At 41.9% G+C, this 20,394-nt stretch overlaps 1 protein-coding gene across 2 annotated transcripts in view; it reads left to right on the top strand.

Moving 5' to 3' along the window:
• The window catches only part of LOC137430231 (TGF-beta receptor type-1), a 126,311-nt gene that overhangs the window by 70,650 nt on the left and 35,267 nt on the right, over positions 1-20,394 (top strand). For both annotated transcript variants that reach the window (XM_068120936.2, XM_068120937.2), the window contains one exon: positions 8,180-8,336. In XM_068120936.2, coding sequence (XP_067977037.2) covers positions 8,180-8,336 — 157 coding nt within the window. The remainder of the gene's footprint in view (positions 1-8,179; positions 8,337-20,394) is intronic.

Below are 20,394 nucleotides of genomic sequence, written 5' to 3'. Positions count from 1 at the left end.
CTCTACTCAATGCCGAACTAACATAGGAAAAGGACTAAGCTCACAAATACTAAGAAATAACTACACTATCGCGAGACTACCTGTTGCTTGTGTGACTATGAGGGGGAAATTTTAACCTTTATTATACTGACTGTGCAAAACTCAAAACCGCAACAATATATGTATGTATGTATATATATATATATATATATATATATATATATATATATATATATATATATACATATATACATACATATATATTTATATATATATATATATATATATATATATATATATATATATATATATATATATATATATATATATATATATTGTTGCGGTTTTAGAACCTTCACTTTGTAAATAATTCTTGTAAATATTCCATTATTAAAAGGTTCAAGGTCGCACCCTTAATTAGTCCATATGCAACACGTAGGCCACCATAGGAACTTTTGTTATTTTATTAGTATGTGTTTTAGATAAGGCCGTGTTCCCAATCGTTGAATCTGTGTTGCATTAATCAAATAAGATAGGCCCCATTCGCTCATTTTCCAATCGCTCTCTCCAAATGGCGCCATTATGCGCCCCTACAGATGGTGCCTTGTCCCTTCCAATTCTATTACGCACCTTTTGTTAGCAGCGTTCGCTGCCTCGCTGAGCTTCCGCCCAAGCAACGCCATTAACCATGCGGTCGGCCCAAGGAAAAAGGGGGCGGATCAACAAGAGCAAGGCGTGGCCCTGTCAACTCGCCGTCAAGGGCGGAGCCGGTAAGCCCTTACCAGCCAACCAGGGCTGAGGTGAGCTCGCTGGCTGGCGTGGTTTCCAAGTGCGCACATTGATCTTGAAGCGCGTAATATAAGCGCCAGCGCGAGCCTTTTTACAGGTCGACTCGGGTTGGAGAAGGCGCTTGGTGGAGTCGACTCGGCTTGGAGATTGAGCTTGGTGGAGTCGACTCGGGTTGGAGACGGCGCTTGGTGGGATCTGGCTGAGAGACGAAGCTGCGCAGAGCTCTTAGACGAACTGCTTCGGAAAGCCGTTGTTAAACTTGCGAGGGAGAGAGAGAGCGCTTGCTCGATAAACGTATTACGTACACAGCATCCCAGCCCCTCGATATATGTAAGGTCCGCTCGCGGTCGGCGACACGCGAAGCTGCCTGCCATTCTTCACCCGCGGAACCGGAGCCTGGATGGAGTCGACCGACCTGGAACCATCTACCTGGACCTTCCGCCCCTACCAGCTACCATCCCATGTGAGTGTGTATGTTCGTCTGGGGTCGTTAAGTTAAGACTGTATAGTTAAGCCTGCCCTGTGTCCTGCTTCTTCTTCTTCTTTTTTGTACATTCCTTTCGTTTCCTCTTTGGTTTTGTACGTAATTAATAAACCACACTTTGTTCTTCCTTTACTCTGGTTTCCTCTCCATCCGATCGCTTTAGTCTTTTCTCAATTGAGTACCTGTGGCACGATTTCGGAACCGCTCAGAATCGGGTTTAGTTCTTGTTAACGGCCTGAGTCGTGGCTTGCTTCGCTCGACGTGTCCATTACCGCCGCGGCTCGGGCGGGGCTCATTTCCTCGCTTCCCGGAAGGTGCTGGTAATTAGGTAAAAGGAACAATTTGGCCTACCACCCTATTCAGCGCTGAACGGAAGTGACGTCATAGCTCCAGGACTCGGGACGGCCAGCTTAAAGGACAAGTGGATTAACCCCCCTTGATAAGGGGAGAGCCGACCCCCGAATCTGCAACAATATATATATATATATATATATATATATATATATATATATATATATATATATATATATATATAATATATATATAATATATATATATATATATATATATATATGTCATAACCAAGTCTAGATAGTATATATATATACTAGTCACTTCCGTTGAACTTGGGGCTGACTCAGAAGAAGACCTTTGTTGGTCGAAAGCTTGTCGACAATTAAAGATCGACGTCCTGAAGCTACATCTGCGTCTTATTTAATCTAACGATTATATATATATATATATATATATATATATATATATATATATATATATATATATATATATATATATATACTAGCAAAGGCCCCCGTCATTGACGGGGTTTCGTCGATGTCTGACCTGAAATAAGCAATTTCCTTTGGAGTGTATATTGGTAAAAACGGGAATTCAGTGTAAATATTCAGTGAGCAGATGTCGCAATGGGTGTAGCTGGTAACCTCGGCAACCTCGTTCCATTCTATCATCTAAAATTTCCAATATGTACTTGTTGTACCTCCGAAGTACTGCTCGGGAGTGAAGGTGATATTATGGAATCTCAGCTGGGAAATGGGTTTAGGCATGTTTTTGGCCTACTGCCTGCCGGAAGATCACCAAAGTTCTTTCCATACCAACCGACCACCTCCAGGCACCTATCCCTCTCCACATTATTTCTTCAGCTCCCAACCTTCCCCATCTCTCTATACTCCCCATAGCTTTGCTTTCACAGCAATTTCCCATCACATTTCATTCTGCTTTCACATTCGATGATCCATATATCAGTAGTTTCAGTTTCACTTTTCAACATCAGTTTCGCTTTGAGATATCAGTTTAGATTCGTCATTGCAACTTGTGATGCGACACGAATAGTGCATGGAAAAGTTCATCACAACCGATTTTGGGAAGATGTTTTTTCACATTTTCTCAGGGGTATAAAGTGTTTTTAGAGTCATAAAGGGGACTAAAGTGTTTAAAGAATCAGGGCTCTTAAAAGGTTCAAATGGGGTCTCAAGGTGTCTAAGGATGAAAGAGCAAATGGGGTCAAAAGTGTCCAAATTCGTGCAGTATCATTGGAGATCCGTGGGTTTGCATGCCCCGGAGTTTCTGCCGCAGTGCGGGATGCTGGACGGAATCGATCCCGCAGGTGACTTCGGACCATCTGCCTGTCCTGCCCTGCAGTGGTGACTCTTGGCCTCCCTGATCGAGGTCTGCCATCTGCAGAGTTGTGGAGGGTGTCTCTGTCCACCAGGGCCGATATCATCTGGTGTGAACAGCCAAGGCGACGTGCCACCTCACGGTAGCTCAGTCCGCCTTGCAGCATGCCCAGGGCACGCTGCCGTTGATCCCTTGACAATCGTGGCATGTTGATTGAAATGCCCATTTTGCCTTTTTAAAGCCAATATCAAGACATCACGTGCAGCTCATTAAAATCATCCCGTACCCCTTGGCTAATCACTGACAGTCAAAACGGCTGTTCAACAGCTGTGCTATGAAGTGACCATTGAAGGTTCAAGTGACCATCCGTGACCGTTTTGTCTGACAGTGAGGACACTATTGTCCACAAATAAGTTCACACATTTACTACACGCAGTGTTATTGTTGATATTTAAAGGTTTCAAAGGTGGTAAGTTTCTTTTGCGTTTCAGTATATATATATCGATACATTACTAACATTGAAGGTTCAAGTGACCATCCGTTACCGTTTTGTCTGACAGTGAGGACACTATTGTCCACAAATAAGTTCACACATTTACTACACGCAGTGTTATTGTTGATATTTAAAGGTTTCAAAGGTGGTAAGTTTCTTTTGCGTTTCAGTATATATATATCGATACATTACTAACATAATTGCCTTCGCCGATTTCGAGAATACTTTTGTGCATGAGGCAATTTGTCAAATTGCATTCGCCGATTTCGAGACTACTTTAGTGCATGAGGCAATTAGTCAAATTGCATTCGCCGATTTCGAGACTACTTTAGTGCATGAGGCAATTTGTCAAATTGCCTTCGCCGATTTTGAGACTACTTTTGTGCATGAGGCAATTTGTCAAATTGCCTTCGCCGATTTCGAGACAACTTTTGTGCATGAGGCAATTTGTCAAATTGCATTCGCCGATTTCAAGACTACTTTCGTGCATGAGGCAATTTGTCAAATTGCATTCGCCGATGTCGAGACTACTTTTGTGCATGAGGCAATTTGTCAAATTGCCTTCGCCGATTTCGAGAATACTTTTGTACATGAGGCAATTTGTCAAATTGCCTTCGCCGATGTCGAGACTACTGTTGTGCATGAGGCAATTTGTCAAATTGCCTCCGCCGATTTTGAGACTACTTTTGTGCATGAGGCAATTTGTCAAATTGCCTTCGCCGATTTCGAGACTACTTTTGTGCATGAGGCAATTTGTCAAATTGCCTTCGCCGAATTCGAGACTACTTTAGTGCATGAGGCAATTTGTCAAATTGCATTTTGCCGATTTTGAGAATACTTTTGTGCATAAAGCAATTTTTCCAAAAATAAAAATCGCGTTTTTTGGATTCGAAAATTAATTTGATCGTCATGAAATTTTCTGGAGATGTTGGGTATAGTTAGGTAATAGTGAAGAAAAAATTGTTTGCAAAAAACGATCGAAGGCAATTATGTTAGTAACGTATCGATATATATATATATATATATATATATATATATATTTATATATATATATATATATATATATATATATATATATATATATATATATACTGAAACGCAAAAGAAACTTACCACCTTTGAAACCTTTAAATATCAACAATAACACTGCGTGTAGTAAATGTGTGAACTTATTTGTGGACAATAGTGTCCTCACTGTCAGACAAAACGGTCACGGATGGTCACTTGAACCTTCAATGGTCACTTCATAGCACAGCTGTTGAACAGCCGTTTTGACTGTCAGTGATTAGCCAAGGGGTACGGGATAATTTTAATGAGCTGCACGTGATGTCTTGATATTGGCTTTAAAAAGGCCAGTGCAAAATGGGCATTTCAATCAACATGCCACGATTGTCAAGGGATCAACGGTAGCGTGCCCTGGGCATGCTGCAAGGCGGACTGAGCTACCGTGAGGTGGCACGTCGCCTTGGCTGTTCACACCAGACGATATCGGCCCTGGTGGACAGAGACACCCTCCACAACTCTGCAGATGACAGACCTCGATCAGGGAGGCCAAGAGTCACCACTGCAAGGCAGGACAGGCAGAAGTCACCTGCGGGATCGATTCCGTCCAGCATCCCGCACTGCGGCAGAAACTCCAGGGCGTGCAAACCCACGGATCTCCAATGATACTGCACGAAGACGACTGCATGACTATGGCCTGACTGCCAGAAGACCATACAGAGGCCCCGTGATGACGGCTGCCCATCGCCGCAACCGACAGAGATGGTGCCAGCAGCATCAGCGGTGGACCTTGGCGCAGTGGAACGAGGTCGCTTTCAGCGATGAGTCAAGGTTCTGTGTGGACAGTCCTGATGGGCGTGAGCGTGTCTGGAGAAGAACTGGCGAGCGATATGCCGATTGTTGCGTGTGTCAAGCCAACAGGTGGGGTGGCCCAAGTGTGATGGTGTGGGCCGCCATATCAGGCCGGTACAGGACGCCACTGGTGGTTGTGGATGGGAATCTTAACGCCCAGCGGTATGTGGATAAGATCCTGCGACATCATCTGCTGCCATTCCTGCTAGACCACCCAGAACTAAGAACCTTTCAGCATGACAACGCTCGTCCCCATGCTGCTCGCTTTACCACTGCATTTCTCCAAGGCGAGAACATCAACACCATGCAGTGGCCTGCGCTCTCCCCTGACCTGAATCCCATAGAGCACCTGTGGGATGAGCTTGGGAGACGTGTAGTTGGCAGGGCCAGCACACAGGCAGAGCTGCTTCAGACATTGAGGACTGAGTGGGACAGAATCCAGCAGCAATCCATCCAAAGACTGGTAGGCAGTATACGCCGATGATGCACTGCCTGTATCCAAAACAATGGTGGCCACACACGCTATTGAAAGGGGACTGACATTGCACCCTGTGCTGTTCTGTACTGTAGAACAAACTGATGAGATGGTGTATCTTGGTCAAAAACTTGACATGTCATCAATAAAATGCCAATGTTTCAATTAGCAATTGTTGGTTTGTTTTATTTTGAACTGTTACAATTTTATTACATTTCAAACAAGTGGTAAGTTTCTTTTGCGTTTTCGGTCTTTTTGAAGTTGGTCAAAATGGTCAAAATGGTAAAAAAAAATCGGTCAAAATGCCCATTTTGCACTGGCCTTTTTAAAGCCAATATCAAGACATCACGTGCAGCTCATTAAAATCATCCCGTACCCCTTGGCTAATCACTGACAGTCAAAACGGCTGTTCAACAGCTGTGCTATGAAGTGACCATTGAAGGTTCAAGTGACCATCCGTGACCGTTTTGTCTGACAGTGAGGACACTATTGTCTGCAAATAAGTTCACACATTTTCTACACGCAGTGTTATTGTTGATATTTAAAGGTTTCAAAAGTGGTAAGTTTCTTTTGCGTTTCAGTATATATATATATATATATATATATATATATATATATATATATACAGTGCATTCAGAAAGTATTCAGACCCCTTCACTTTTTTCACATTTTGTTATGTTGCAGCCTTAAGCTGAAATCGTTTAAATTCATTTTTCCCTCATCAATCTACATTCAATACCCCATAATGACAAAGAGAAAACAGGATTTTAGAAAGTTTTGCAAATTTATTAAAAAGAAAAAACTGAAATATCACATTGACATAAGTCTTCAGACTCTTAACTAAGTACTTTGTTGAAGCATTTCTGGCAGCGATTACAGCCTCGAGTCTCCTTGGGTATGATGCGACAAGCTTTGCACACCTGGATATGGGGATTTTGATTTTCTGCCGTTCTTCTCTGCAGATCCCCACAAGCTGTGTCAGGTAGGATGGGGACCGTCGGTGGACAGCCATTTTCAGGTCTCTCCAGAAATGTTCGATTGGGTTCAAGTCAGCGCTCTGGCTGAGCCACTCAAGGACCTTCACAGAGTTGTCCGAAAGCCACTCCTGCGTTGTCTTTGCTGTGTGCTTGGGGTCATTGTCCTTTTGGAAGGTGAACCTTCGGCCCAGTCTGAGGTCCTGAGCGCTCTGTTTCAGGTTTTCATGAAAGGATATCTCTGTACTTTGCTCCGTTCATTGTTCCCTCAACCCTGACCAGTCACCCAGTCCCTGCTGCTGAAAAACACCCCCACAGCATGATGTTGCCACCACCATGCTTCACCGTTGGGATGGTATTGGGAAGGTGATGAGCGGTGCCTGGTTTCCTCCAGACATGACGCTTAGAATTGAAGCCAAACAGTTCAATCTTGGTTTCCTCAGACCACAGAATCCTGTTTCTCACAGTCTGAGAGTCCTTTAGGTGCTTTTTTTGCAAACTCCAAGCAGGCTTTCATGTGTCTTTCACTGAGGAGAGGCTTCCGTCTGGCCACTCTGCCATAAAGCCCAGATCGGTGGAGTGTTGCAGTGATGGTTGTCCTTCTGGAAGTTTCTCCCATCTCCACACAGGATCTCTGGAGCTCAGCCAGAGTGACCATCGGGTTCTTGTTCACCTCTCTTACCAAGGCCCTTCTCCCCCGATTGCTCAGTTTGGCCGGGCGGCCAGCTCGAGGAAGAGTCCTGGTTGTTCCAAACTACTTCCATTGAAGAATTATGGAGGCCACTGTGCTCTTGGGAACCTTCAATGCAGCAGAATTTTTTTGTAGGCTTCCCCAGATCTGTGCCTTCAACACAATCCTGTCTCTGAGCTCTGCAGGCAGTTCCTTCGACCTCATGGCTTGGTTTTTGCTCTGATATGCATTGTCAGCTGTGAGACCTTATATAGACAGGTGTGTGCCTTTTCAAATCATGTCCAATCAATTGAATTTACCACAGGTGGACTCCAATCAAGGTGTAGAACCATCTCAAAGATGATCAAGAGAAATGGGAGGCATGTGAGCTAAATTTCAAGTGTCATAGCAAAGGGTCTGAATACTTATGTAAATGTGATATTTCTTTTTTTCTTTTTAATAAATTTGCAAAACTTTCTAAAATCCTGATTTCTCTGTCATTATGGGGTATTGAGTGTAGATTGATGAGGGAAAAAATGAATTTAAACGATTTCAGCATAAGGCTGCAACATAACAAAATGTGAAAAAAGTGAAGGGGTCTGAATACTTTCTGAATGCACTGTATATATGTATATATATATATATATATATATATATATATATATATATATATATATATATATATATATATATACATACATATATATATATATATATATATATATATATATATATGTATATATATATATATTTACAAGTGTTCTTGCTGAGGAAGCAATCAGTATTCAGTTGTGTGCATGTGTGTGTGTTTGTGTTGGGTTTGGGACAGGAAAGCCAGCCATTGCTCATCGTGACCTAAAATCCAAGAACATCCTTGTGAAAAAGAACGGCACATGCTGCATCGCTGACCTGGGCCTAGCTGTACGGCACAACTCTACATCCGATACAATAGACATCGCCCCCAACAGCCGTGTGGGCACCAAACGGTAACAAACCTCCTTAATGACTACCACATCCTTAATTAAAATAGAGTGGCAGCAGGAGTACTCATACTCACCAACACTCGCTCACCAACGATGTTTTTATTACCTCTGACACCGAAGGTGGATGGAAGTTATGTTTTCACCCCTGTCTGTTTGTATGTCTGTTTGTTTGTCTATTTGTCTGTGAACAATATATCTCAAAAAGTTGTGGACGGATTCGAAATAAATTTGGCAGAGAGGTAGTGTATGTGACACGGACGAAATCATTAGATTTTGGTGAAGATCCAGAATCGGTTCCGGCTAGTAGAATTTTTAAACTGATTCTGCACCATTGGGAGATAGGGCCAAAAACGATACATACATAGTACGATATCTCAACAAGTTATGGACGGATGTGGACGAAACTTGGTGGACCTTTTGTGTGTGTGACAAGGATAAGTACATTCGATTTTGGTGAAGATCTGAATATGGATTCGGATACGAGAATTATTTAATCTTTAAGTGATTCTGTCTGTTAGTGATGTCGGACACGAGTCCAGACTCACGTTCACTATTTTGGAGGACTCGGACCCGCACTCGCCTGAGTCTTCAAGACTCGGGCTCTGAATGCCAAGAACCTGGATTTGGCCCGATTCCGGCAAAATTTAGTGTACAGTAAAACTTTTAGGGTACAGTAGAACTAAAAAGTGTACAGTAAAACTTTTAGTCTACAAGAGCAAGAATCCACACAAACAGTAACCAGGCCTAATTGATTTTCCACCAAAACGCCCATACTGTGCAACCGTGAAGCAGGTGATTATAAAGGATTAACGGACAGAATTAAACAATCCTGTAGAGAAAATGAAAATAACTCCGACCAATGTTCCAGATTTTCAGAGATATTAAACATGAACATCGTACTTTTGTGTCATGGCGCACGATCCCAAACACATTCTGCTCTTTCAAAGAGCACTTTTAATGAATCGTTGAAATACTTTAAACCTAAACACTAAATGGCCTAACTTTAAAAGCTATCAACGCTTTAGTTTTAAGCGCTGCACAAAAGTAAGGTACATTTTCTGTATAGTCATATGAATGACGTTTTTGAGTACAAAACAAAACTGGGAATGAGTCATATATTTATACACTGCCTTAAGCGATCTTTCTTAATACTATATTGAGGAAAAATCAAGGGAGGCATGAAGTGGCCCTCCCTTTATATGGGATTGTTTTTCTGTATGCAACTTTAACAAGGGGACTGAAAATTGTTTAATAAACTGAAAATTGTTTAATAAACTATGGTAACATACTGTCATGTTCCCGGGGGTTAACACCCTTGGGGACGAATAGCTGATCGAGCTTACCTCCGAGGCGTTCAGTCACCTATGACGGTGTTAATACGCACAGGGGTGGAGGGCAGTGAGCCACCTCCACAGGGGTGGAGGGCAAACAGGTTTAATGAAAATAATGCCAGGGACAAGAAATATACGGTAAAACTAAAGTCCTAAATGGAGCGCCCCCACACGGACTCATAAAACAGCACAAGGGGATGATAAATTAACGAAAGTAACAAAATGTCGTGAGGTGCGTTTGCCTGATACTCAGCTCCGGCCTCGACGAGCACTTTGGTGGGGTCGGTCGATACGATTACCGTGCATCGAAGTGCTCAACCAATGATGCCGGTCAACCACGCAAGCACTGAGCCGTGCCGCAGGGAGCCAAACGTCTCAGCCCTCAATCCCAGGCCAGCCAGCACAACATGGTCCCCAGCTCCCCCGAAGAGCACCAAGTCACACAGCCTCCCCTTCCTTCAACGCGGCAAAGGCTCCCCAAAGCTCCAAAAGGATCTCCTCACAAAAGCACACACGAGCCAGGCACAGCCGAGAGCCAGAGGCAACAATGTCCGCTCGCCACGAAGCCAGCACAAGGGAGAGAGTGCACGAAATGCTACAACCAAGAGAGAAAGACGTGCGTCTGCACGCTATGCCTGCCACAAGTCCAGAGAGTACGAACTGCGACCACATGCGACGAGAACCCAGCACAAGAGAGCACGAACTGTGTCCGCTTGTGACTGACGACATCCACGAAGCAAGAGGGCGTGCGTCTGCTCGTAATGAAACCCAGCGCAAGAGGGAGAAAATGCCAGGACTCAGTCTCTTTGTTCCCCGGTCTCGAACGCCATCCGACGACGTCCGCGCACGCTCCAACCAAAGAGTCCATCTCACCGCCCCATCGCCCGGACCAATCACCACCCCCCGGGGTGGGGCCCCACAACCCCTCCCGCTGTCCTTGACGATGACTCGGCTGGCAGCACCAGCGGCGGTGGATATGTCTGACTCCGGGTACGTTTATGGTGATTATATGGTGGCATATATTATATGGTGTTTTTAGTATAGGTGCGGAGTGCATGGCTGGTGTGTGTGTGTGTAGTGTAGTGTCATAAGGAAGAAAGGAAAAATCACAGAGGCAATTTACACACAGGGGATTTACCCACAACCCCTAAGCTACATAGCACAAGAGCCATCCCCCGTACGTCACACTTACTCCAAACATCCGGCCCTACTTAGTTACAGGAAGTGGCTACACGACATCCGGAGCATGGTAATCTACACAATCCTACCTGGCCTAAGGTATTCCATTGCCTACCCCCCACAAACGTAACAATACTTTACATCGTTGTACTTGTAAACACGAAAAAGATGAATATTTGAACATTCATATCAACAAGTCAGGTGTTAATTTATGTTTTGAAAAAAAAAACAATGAAAAATAAGCAATTATATCTCACTCCTGATTGGCTAAGATGATGCCTTCCATATCTCTATTATTTGAGCTAGAACATTGTAATTTAGTATACTCAGCTGCAAATGCTACCCTGGGAAGTGTTAAAATCTGATTGACATCGCATGTCGGGAATCAAAACTACAGCGGTTTCCGTGCTGTTAGAGTTACGATTAGGTAATTAGATTTTTCTTTTAAACAAAAACTCATATCTCAGTGTGAAATGGATTGCTCTGACTTCAGAAAGTGGTCAGAATGTAGAATCTGACCAAAGCTGAAGGAATTAGAACAAAAATATGGGTTAGGGTTATGGTTAGTGTTATGAATTATTTTTAAAACAAATCATACCGTGGTGAGATTGTTGAGATTACAAAAAAATAGTAGGAATGTCAAATCAGACAAAAAATGAATGAATTTGAGTGAAAATAAGAAGCAGGAAGGCTCGATCGAATCCAAACACGATTTCTGGCTAAAATGAGTTACCAAATACACTAAATATGGTCGGAATTAGTTTCCTCGACAAAATGTAACCTAAAAATGTTTGTTGTAATAAGTTGTTTATATTTTTAAAACATTTTTCAAAATTGGATCTGGAAAACCGGAGTTAGATTTCTATGCACAAAGTTTACTGCATTTTTGTCACATTATGTCGAACTCTTAACGTCTTTATTTTAACTCACCGAGTAGTGAAACTTAACATGTAAGAAGGTAATTATGTCCTCATTTTTTAATATTTTAAATGGTCACATATATTAGCATTAAGTATGTAATTTGTGTGATTTATAAAAGTGCGTTTTGCGTAGTAATACGTTATCGTTATTTAATGGAGCACTTGTTCTGGGTTTTTTTTAAAGTCCTTAGAAAACCGTTATTTGTTATTTTTATGGTGCTAATGGTTAATGTGCAAGTGTGACATCTGTCATTTTACCCAAAATTATATTTTTGTTGAATATAAAGCACTTTTAAAAATGTGTGCTCTTTAGATGAAATGCAAAGTAATTTCTCCTTTAATCACGCATTAATCTATGATATTTAATGTTGAATTTGACTTATACACATGTAGTTGAGATGTGCGTTTAATTTATATATGTTTAATTTCTATATCATCTGTTTTTAATTCCAAGGCCCGACAAGGCCTCACAAGGCCTATACTTGTCAATAACGTTCTTAAATATGTTAATATACCAGTTTATCCTTCAGTTACATTATTAAAAGAGAAACTACAGACCGACGTTAATGTTAAGTTGTGATTATAGCAATGCGATAAAATGTCGGGATTATAAATTTTAGCATTTGTTTGTGTTTAACGTTGTGAATGATTGGGGAAAATTTTCCCGACATCGAAATAAATTTTTTATATCGCCATGGTGTAGTGGGGACGTTTCAGAGAATAACGAGTGGTCGCATGAACTTGAACGATGTTAAATAAATGAAATACAGTAGCTGGGACGTTTGTACCAACAAGTGCACAGCACACCTTTGTCTGCACGAGTTTCTATGTTCGGGGAGTTTAGAAAATCGTAAAAAATTAACGGATAGTTCCGCATCCACCAAATTTGGCCCATGACTCATTAGTAACCAGAGGCAGGTCCTAAGTACAAGAAATAAAATCAGGACTCGGACTTGGACTTGGAATGCTAATTACTCGGAATCGGGACTACTGGACTCGGACATTGACTCAGACAGCTTGGACTTGGACCAGGTGGACTCCACTACTATACTGCTGTCTGTCTGTCTGACAAGGATATCTGAAAACGTTGTGGACGTATTCAGACGAAATTTGGTGGACATTTTGGGTGTGTGACAAGGACAAATCAAGTTGATTTGGGCGAGGATCCAAATATGGATCTGGATACTAGAATTTTTTTTTTTTAAGTGATTCTTCACCATTGAGGGATTAAGGCAAAAAACTATATATAGCATGGTATTTCAAAAAGTTGTGGATGTATCCAGTCGAAAACTTGGTGGTGAGTTTGGTCGGCAAAATTAACAAGCTCATTAGATTTTCCAGATACAGCCTAACAGTGGGATACAAAATGTAAACTGTTCAGCCTGATGGAGGTATGCGCTCTACCGAGTGCTGTTCTAGTTCAATGTGTGGAACGGAGTTGGGAACATCAATTAAGAAGTTACATCAGTGCTAGACATCAATAAGTGGGACAAGTGGAATTTTCTATACAAGGTCAAGGCTCATGGAAGAGGAAGGTGACAGAGGCTAAAAGGGCAGTGAACTGAAAATTGGGGCAATGGGATGGACACAACGAGCAAGAGAATGAACAAACAGTAAAATAAGAGAGAGGGAGGGGAGGAAACAGATATGAGGGAAGAAAACAGAGTAACTGCAAGCAAGAGGTTAAGGGTTAGGTTTGGTTAAGTACGGTTAGAGGGTTAGGGAGACGTCATTAGGAAAATTTTAAATTCTCAATGGGATAATTTTTGATAACACTTGAGATCTATATTGTTGTAAAAAAAAAGGAGCTTTGTCCATCTGCCTATCTGTCTGTTTGTCATGCTAAAACTTGAGAACGGATTCACAGATTCTAATGAAACCAACGGCTGTAGATTCGGGGAACTCCCAAGAAGGTTTGTGATGCAAAAAAAAGAAGGAAGGTTTGTTTCTGGGCACACATGCCGAAACTGTAAACGCCAACTTGTGATGCTGGTTATCATCGCATGGAGAGCAGGATCTCCCAGGAATGCTTTTTTGATCTTACCTTTAGCTTTTGATTAGCCATCGTATCTATGCTGAGGAAACGAAAAGCCCATATTGGAAGGCCTGCTCAAGATATGAGGAATCAGAGAGCACGCAAAGACGAGAAGAGTTTGTTTCCTGGCATGGCCCATGTCTAATGAGTACCCCAGACAGTCAAAATAAAGATGAGATGGGGAGGGAGAGGGCAATATATATATATATATATATATATATATATATATATATATATATATATATATATGTGCAGCGTCTGTCCTGTCCTGTGTTGTGTTGTCTTGTGTTGTCACCGAACTACTTTCTCAAACTTTTATGAAATCGTACCAAACTTCTGGTATGCACATATCTCCCCCGTCGGTATGTCCTAAGTGTATTGTTTTGTTTTTTTTAATTGCAAATGTTTTTTGTTTTTTTTGGAATTTTTTTGGGAAACTTTTTTTTTTCCAACTTCAATTGTTTATAAAATGTGATATCACGTATATTACAAATACATTTGTGCAAAATAATTGTTTGAATTATGATTGGTTTAAACCATGACAAAACGGCAACTCGGGTACAGTCATTTATCGATATATCGACACGTCTGGGCAGTGTCTGTGTTGTCACTTAACGACTTCCTCAAACTTTTGTTTCTGTAGTTGTGAAGTGTTTTTAATAACGTTGTGATGGTTTTGAATCACGTGGTGGTGAGGTATTTTGAATTATGTGGTGGTGAGGTGTATTTAAATGATGTGGTGGTGAGGTGTTTTAATATCACATGGTGTTGAGGTGTTTTTAAATCACATGGTGGTGACGTGTTTTGAATTACGTGGTGGTGAGGTATTTATAATTACGTGGTGGAGAGGTGTTTTTAATTAGGTGGTGGTGAGGTGTTTTGAATTAGTTGGTGATGAGGTGTTTTGAATTATGTGGTGGTGAGGTGTTTTGAATTACTTGGTGGTGAGGTCTTTTTAATTTCGTGGCTGTGAGGTGTTTTTATTACGTGTTTTATGGCTGTGAGGTGTTTTTATTATAGTGTTTTATGGCTGTGAGGTGTTTTTAATTTTGTGGTGGTGAGGTGTTTTTATTACGTGTTTTATGGCTTTGTGGTGTTTTTAATTACGTGGTGGTGAGGTGTTTTTATTACGTGTTTTTATGGCTGTGAGGTGTTTTTATTACATGTTTTATGGCTGTGAGGTGTTTTTAATTTTGTGGTGGTGAGGTGTTTTTATTCCGTGTTTTATGGCTGTGAGGTGTTTTTAATTTTGTGGTGGTGAGGTGTTTTTATTACGTGTTTTATGGCTGTGAGGTGTTTTTAATTTTGTGGTGGTGAGGTGTTTTTATTAAGTGTTTTATGGCTGTGAGGTGTTTTTATTACGTGTTTTATGGCTGTGAGGTGTTTTCATTTTCGTGGTGGTGAGGTGTTTTTATTACGTGTTTTATGGCTGTGAGGTGTTTTTAATTTCGTTGTGGTGAGGTGTTTTTATTACGTGTTTTATGGCTGTGAGGTGTTTTTATTACGTGCTTGATGGCTGTGAGGTGTTTTCAATTTCGTGGTGGTGAGGTGTTTTTAATTTCGTGGTGGTGAGGTGTTTTTAATTTCGTGGTGGTGAGGTGTTTTTATTTCGTGTTTTATGGTGGTGAGGCATTTTGAATTACGTGGTGGTAAGGTGCTTTGCCCGGACCAATCACCACCCCCCGGGGTGGGGCCCCACAACCCCTCCCGCTGTCCTTGACGATGACTCGGCTGGCAGCACCAGCGGCGGTGGATATGTCTGACTCCGGGTATGTTTATGGTGATTATATGGTGGCATATATTATATGGTGTTTTTAGTATAGGTGCGGAGTGCATGGCTGGTGTGTGTGTGTGTAGTGTAGTGTCATAAGGAAGAAAGGAAAAATCACAGAGGCAATTTACACACAGGGGATTTACCCACAACCCCTAAGCTACATAGCACAAGAGCCATCCTCCGTACGTCACACTTACTCCAAACATCCGGCCCTACTTAGTTACAGGAAGTGGCTACACGACATCCGGAGCATGGTAATCTACACAATCCTACCTGGCCTAAGGTATTCCATTGCCTACCCCCCACAAACGTAACAATACTTTACATCGTTGTACTTGTAAACACGAAAAAGATGAATATTTGAACATTCATATCAACAAGTCATGTGTTAATTTATGTTTTGAAAAAAAAAAACAATGAAAAATAAGCAATTATATCTCACTCCTGATTGGCTAAGATGATGCCTTCCATATCTCTATTATTTGAGCTAGAACATTGTAATTTAGTATACTTCGCTGCAAATGCTACCCTGGGAAGTGTTAAAATCTGATTGACATCGCATGTCGGGAATCAAAACTACAGCGGTTTCCGTGCTGTTAGAGTTACGATTAGGTAATTAGATTTTTCTTTTAAACAAAAACTCATATCTCAGTGTGAAATGGATTGCTCTGACTACAGAAAGTGGTCAGAATGTAGAATCTGACCAAAGCTGAAGGAATTAGAACAAAAATATGGGTTAGGGTTATGGTTAGTGTTATGAATTATTTTTAAAACAAATCATACCGTGGTGAGATTGTTGAGATTACAAAAAAATAGTAGGAATGTCAAATCAGACAAAAAATGAATGAATTTGAGTGAAAATAAGAAGCAGGAAGGCTCGATCGAATCCAAACACGATTTCTGGCTAAAATGAGTTACCAAATACACTAAATATGGTCGGAATTAGTTTCCTCGACAAAATGTAACCTAAAAATGTTTGTTGTAATAAGTTGTTTATATTTTTAAAACATTTTTCAAAATTGGATCTGGGAAACCGGAGTTAGATTTCTATGCACAAAGTTTACTGCATCTTTGTCACATTATGTCGAACTCTTAACGTCTTTATTTTAACTCACCGAGTAGTGAAACTTAACATGTAAGAAGGTAATTATGTCCTCATTTTTAAATATTTTAAATGGTCACATATATTAGCATTAAGTATGTAATTTGTGTGATTTATAAAAGTGCGTTTTGCGTAGTAATACGTTATCGTTATTTAATGGAGCACTTGTTCTGGGTTTTTTTTTAAGTCCTTAGAAAACCGTTATTTGTTATTTTTATGGTGCTAATGGTTAATGTGCAAGTGTGACATCTGTCATTTTACCCAAAATTATATTTTTGTTGAATATAAAGCACTTTTAAAAATGTGTGCTCTTTAGATGAAATGCAAAGTAATTTCTCCTTTAATCACGCATTAATCTATGATATTTAATGTTGAATTTGACTTATACACATGTAGTTGAGATGTGCGTTTAATTTATATATGCTTAATTTCTATATCATCTGTTTTTAATTCCAAGGCCCGACAAGGCCTCACAAGGCCTATACTTGTCAATAACGTTCTTAAATATGTTAATATACCAGTTTATCCTTCAGTTACATTATTAAAAGAGAAACTACAGACCGACGTTAATGTTAAGTTGTGATTATAGCAATGCGATAAAATGTCGGGATTATAAATTTTAGCATTTGTTTGTGTTTAACGTTGTGAATGATTGGGGAAAATTTTCCCGACATCGAAATTAAATTTTTATATCGCCATGGTGTAGTGGGGACGTTTCAGAGAAGAACGAGTGGTCGCATGAACTTGAACGATGTTAAATAAATGAAATACAGTAGCTGGGACGTTTGTACCAACAAGTGCACAGCACACCTTTGTCTGCACGAGTTTCTATGTTCGGGGAGTTTAGAAAATCGTAAAAAATTAACGGATAGTTCCGCATCCACCAAATTTGGCCCATGACTCATTAGTAACCAGAGGCAGGTCCTAAGTACAAGAAATAAAATCAGGACTCGGACTTGGACTTGGAATGCTAATTACTCGGAATCGGGACTACTGGACTCGGACATTGACTCAGACAGCTTGGACTTGGACCAGGTGGACTCCACTACTATACTGCTGTCTGTCTGTCTGACAAGGATATCTGAAAACGTTGTGGACGTATTCAGACGAAATTTGGTGGACATTTTGGGTGTGTGACAAGAACAAATCAAGTTGATTTGGGTGAGGATCCAAATATGGATCTGGATACTGAAGGAACTGCGCTCCAACGCGAGTCGAAAAAATTGACGCGACCAAAGACGGAATTCGTCCGAGTTGCTTTATTGAAACAAAACAGCTCAGGTATTCTGACAAGCCCGTTTATCGGGCAGCAATATATATACACATTTATGTCGGGAAGTTTGCCCGGCAAAAGCTATACCGGGCATGCCCGGGTGTCAAGGGCGAGCCTTGGAAAGGCGAGTCTGGACCTGCCCGGGCGTGTTTGGCTGCGGCCTGGCAAGTCGAGGCTGGGCATGCCCGGGCGCTCTGGGCGAGCCCTGGAAAGGCGATAGCGGGCATGCCCGGACGCTCTGGGCGAGCCCTGGAAAGGCGATAGCGGGCATGCCCGGACGCTCTGGGCGAGCCCTGAAAAGGCGATAGCGGGCATGCCCGGACGCTCTGGGCGAGCCCTGGAAAGGCGAGAGCGAGCATGCCCGGGAAAGACGAGACCGGGCGTGCCCGGGAGGTTCGGGCGTGCCCGGGAACAGTGAGTCCGGGCATGCCCGGGAGAGGCGCGTCTGGCCGTGTTCTGGCCGGTGCAAGGCGATTGTGTGCATCCAGCGGTAACCGCTACAATACTAGAATTTTTTTTTTTAAGTGATTCTTCACCATTGAGGGATTAAGGCAAAAAACTATATATAGCATGGTATTTCAAAAAGTTGTGGATGTATCCAGTCGAAAACTTGGTGGTGAGTTTGGTCGGCAAAATTAACAAGCTCATTAGATTTTCCAGATACAGCCTAACAGTGGGATACAAAATGTAAACTGTTCAGCCTGATGGAGGTATGCGCTCTACCGAGTGCTGTTCTAGTTCAATGTGTGGAACGGAGTTGGAAACATCAATTAAGAAGTTACATCAGTGCTAGACATCAATAAATGGGACAAGTGGAATTTTCTATACAAGGTCAAGGCTCATGGAAGAGGAAGGTGACAGAGGCTAAAAGGGCAGTGAACTGAAAATTGGGGCAATGGGATGGACACAACGAGCAAGAGAATGAACAAACAGTAAAATAAGAGAGAGGGAGGGGAGGAAACAGATATGAGGGAAGAAAACAGAGTAACTGCAAGCAAGAGGTTGAGGGTTAGGTTTGGTTAAGTACGGTTAGAGGGTTAGGGAGACGTCATTAGGAAAATTTTAAATTCTCAATGGGATAATTTTTGATAACACTTGAGATCTATATTGTTGTAAAAAAAAAGGAGCTTTGTCCATCTGTCTATCTGTCTGTTTGTCATGCTAAAACTTGAGAACGGATTCACAGATTCTAATGAAACCAACGGCTGTAGATTCGGGGAACTCCCAAGAAGGTTTGTGATGCAAAAAAAAGAAGGAAGGTTTGTTTCTGGGCACACATGCCGAAACTGTAAACGCCAACTTGTGATGCTGGTTATCATCGCATGGAGAGCAGGATCTCCCAGGAATGCTTTTTTGATCTTACCTTTAGCTTTTGATTAGCCATCGTATCTATGCCGAGGAAACGAAAAGCCCATATTGGAAGGGCTGCTCAAGATATGAGGAATCAGAGAGCACGCAAAGACGAGAAGAGTTTGTTTCCTGGCATGGCCCATGTCTAATGAGTACCCCAGACAGTCAAAATAAAGATGAGATGGGGAGGGAGAGGGCAATATATATATATATATATATATACAGACTTGGCATTTAATATGGAATATATATTTTTTCTTGACTTGGGTTTACTTTCTTAACTCAGTATATCAATCTGGTGAGTTTCTTTTACACTTTGGTGATTTATTTGTTAAATGAACCATGTCACTGATTGTCTGTCGCAGCAAGAAGTCAACAACAGGATTATATCACAGGTGGCATGGCAAAATGTACGGACAGGTGCATTTGATGATTGGCTTCACATTCAGGTATACAAGGGTTGTTGCGTTCTGTATTAGTGGAAAACAACTGCTGCACGTCTCCAAAAGTTATTGCCGCTTCCTCTGGAGATGGTCCGTCAACTCGACAATGCTGTTTGTCATGGAGTGGTGGCTTTACGAAATTACGGCATGAAACAGCGTGCTATTGCTCGGCAGTATGGCATCACTCAAGGTCAGGTGTCAAAGATCCTGAAACGAAATGCTCAGAGGGGTGTCCCTACTCCAATACTGAGGCCAGGACGTCCCCGCAGAACCACAAGGAGGGATGATCGCCAGCTGCACCGGTTAGTCCGCAATGGCTGTACCAAGTCAGCTAATCGGCTTAGGGCTGAGTGGCAGCAACTGACAAATGTGCCTGTATCCAGAAGGCTAGTCAACCAACGACTGGTTCAAGCAGGCTATCGTGCCAGGCGTCCCCTGAGAAAGCCACGCCTGACCAGACAACACCGCCAGCGCCGATTGCAGTGGGCCAGAGAGCACCGTCAATGGCAGCCAGGACACTGGAATCACGTGATCTTCAGTGACAAGTCCAGATTTCTGGTCTATCGTCAAGATGGCCGTGTCCGAGTGCGCAGACAAGTGCATGAAGCCTACAACAAAGATTGTATAGTGCCAAGAGTCCAAGCTGGAGGTGGT

Source organism: Myxine glutinosa, chromosome 6 (assembly GCF_964187855.1).
Source record: "Myxine glutinosa chromosome 6, kmMyxGlut1.1, whole genome shotgun sequence".
Taxonomy (NCBI): domain Eukaryota; kingdom Metazoa; phylum Chordata; class Myxini; order Myxiniformes; family Myxinidae; genus Myxine; species Myxine glutinosa.
This window is presented reverse-complemented; position numbering and strand designations above follow the sequence as displayed.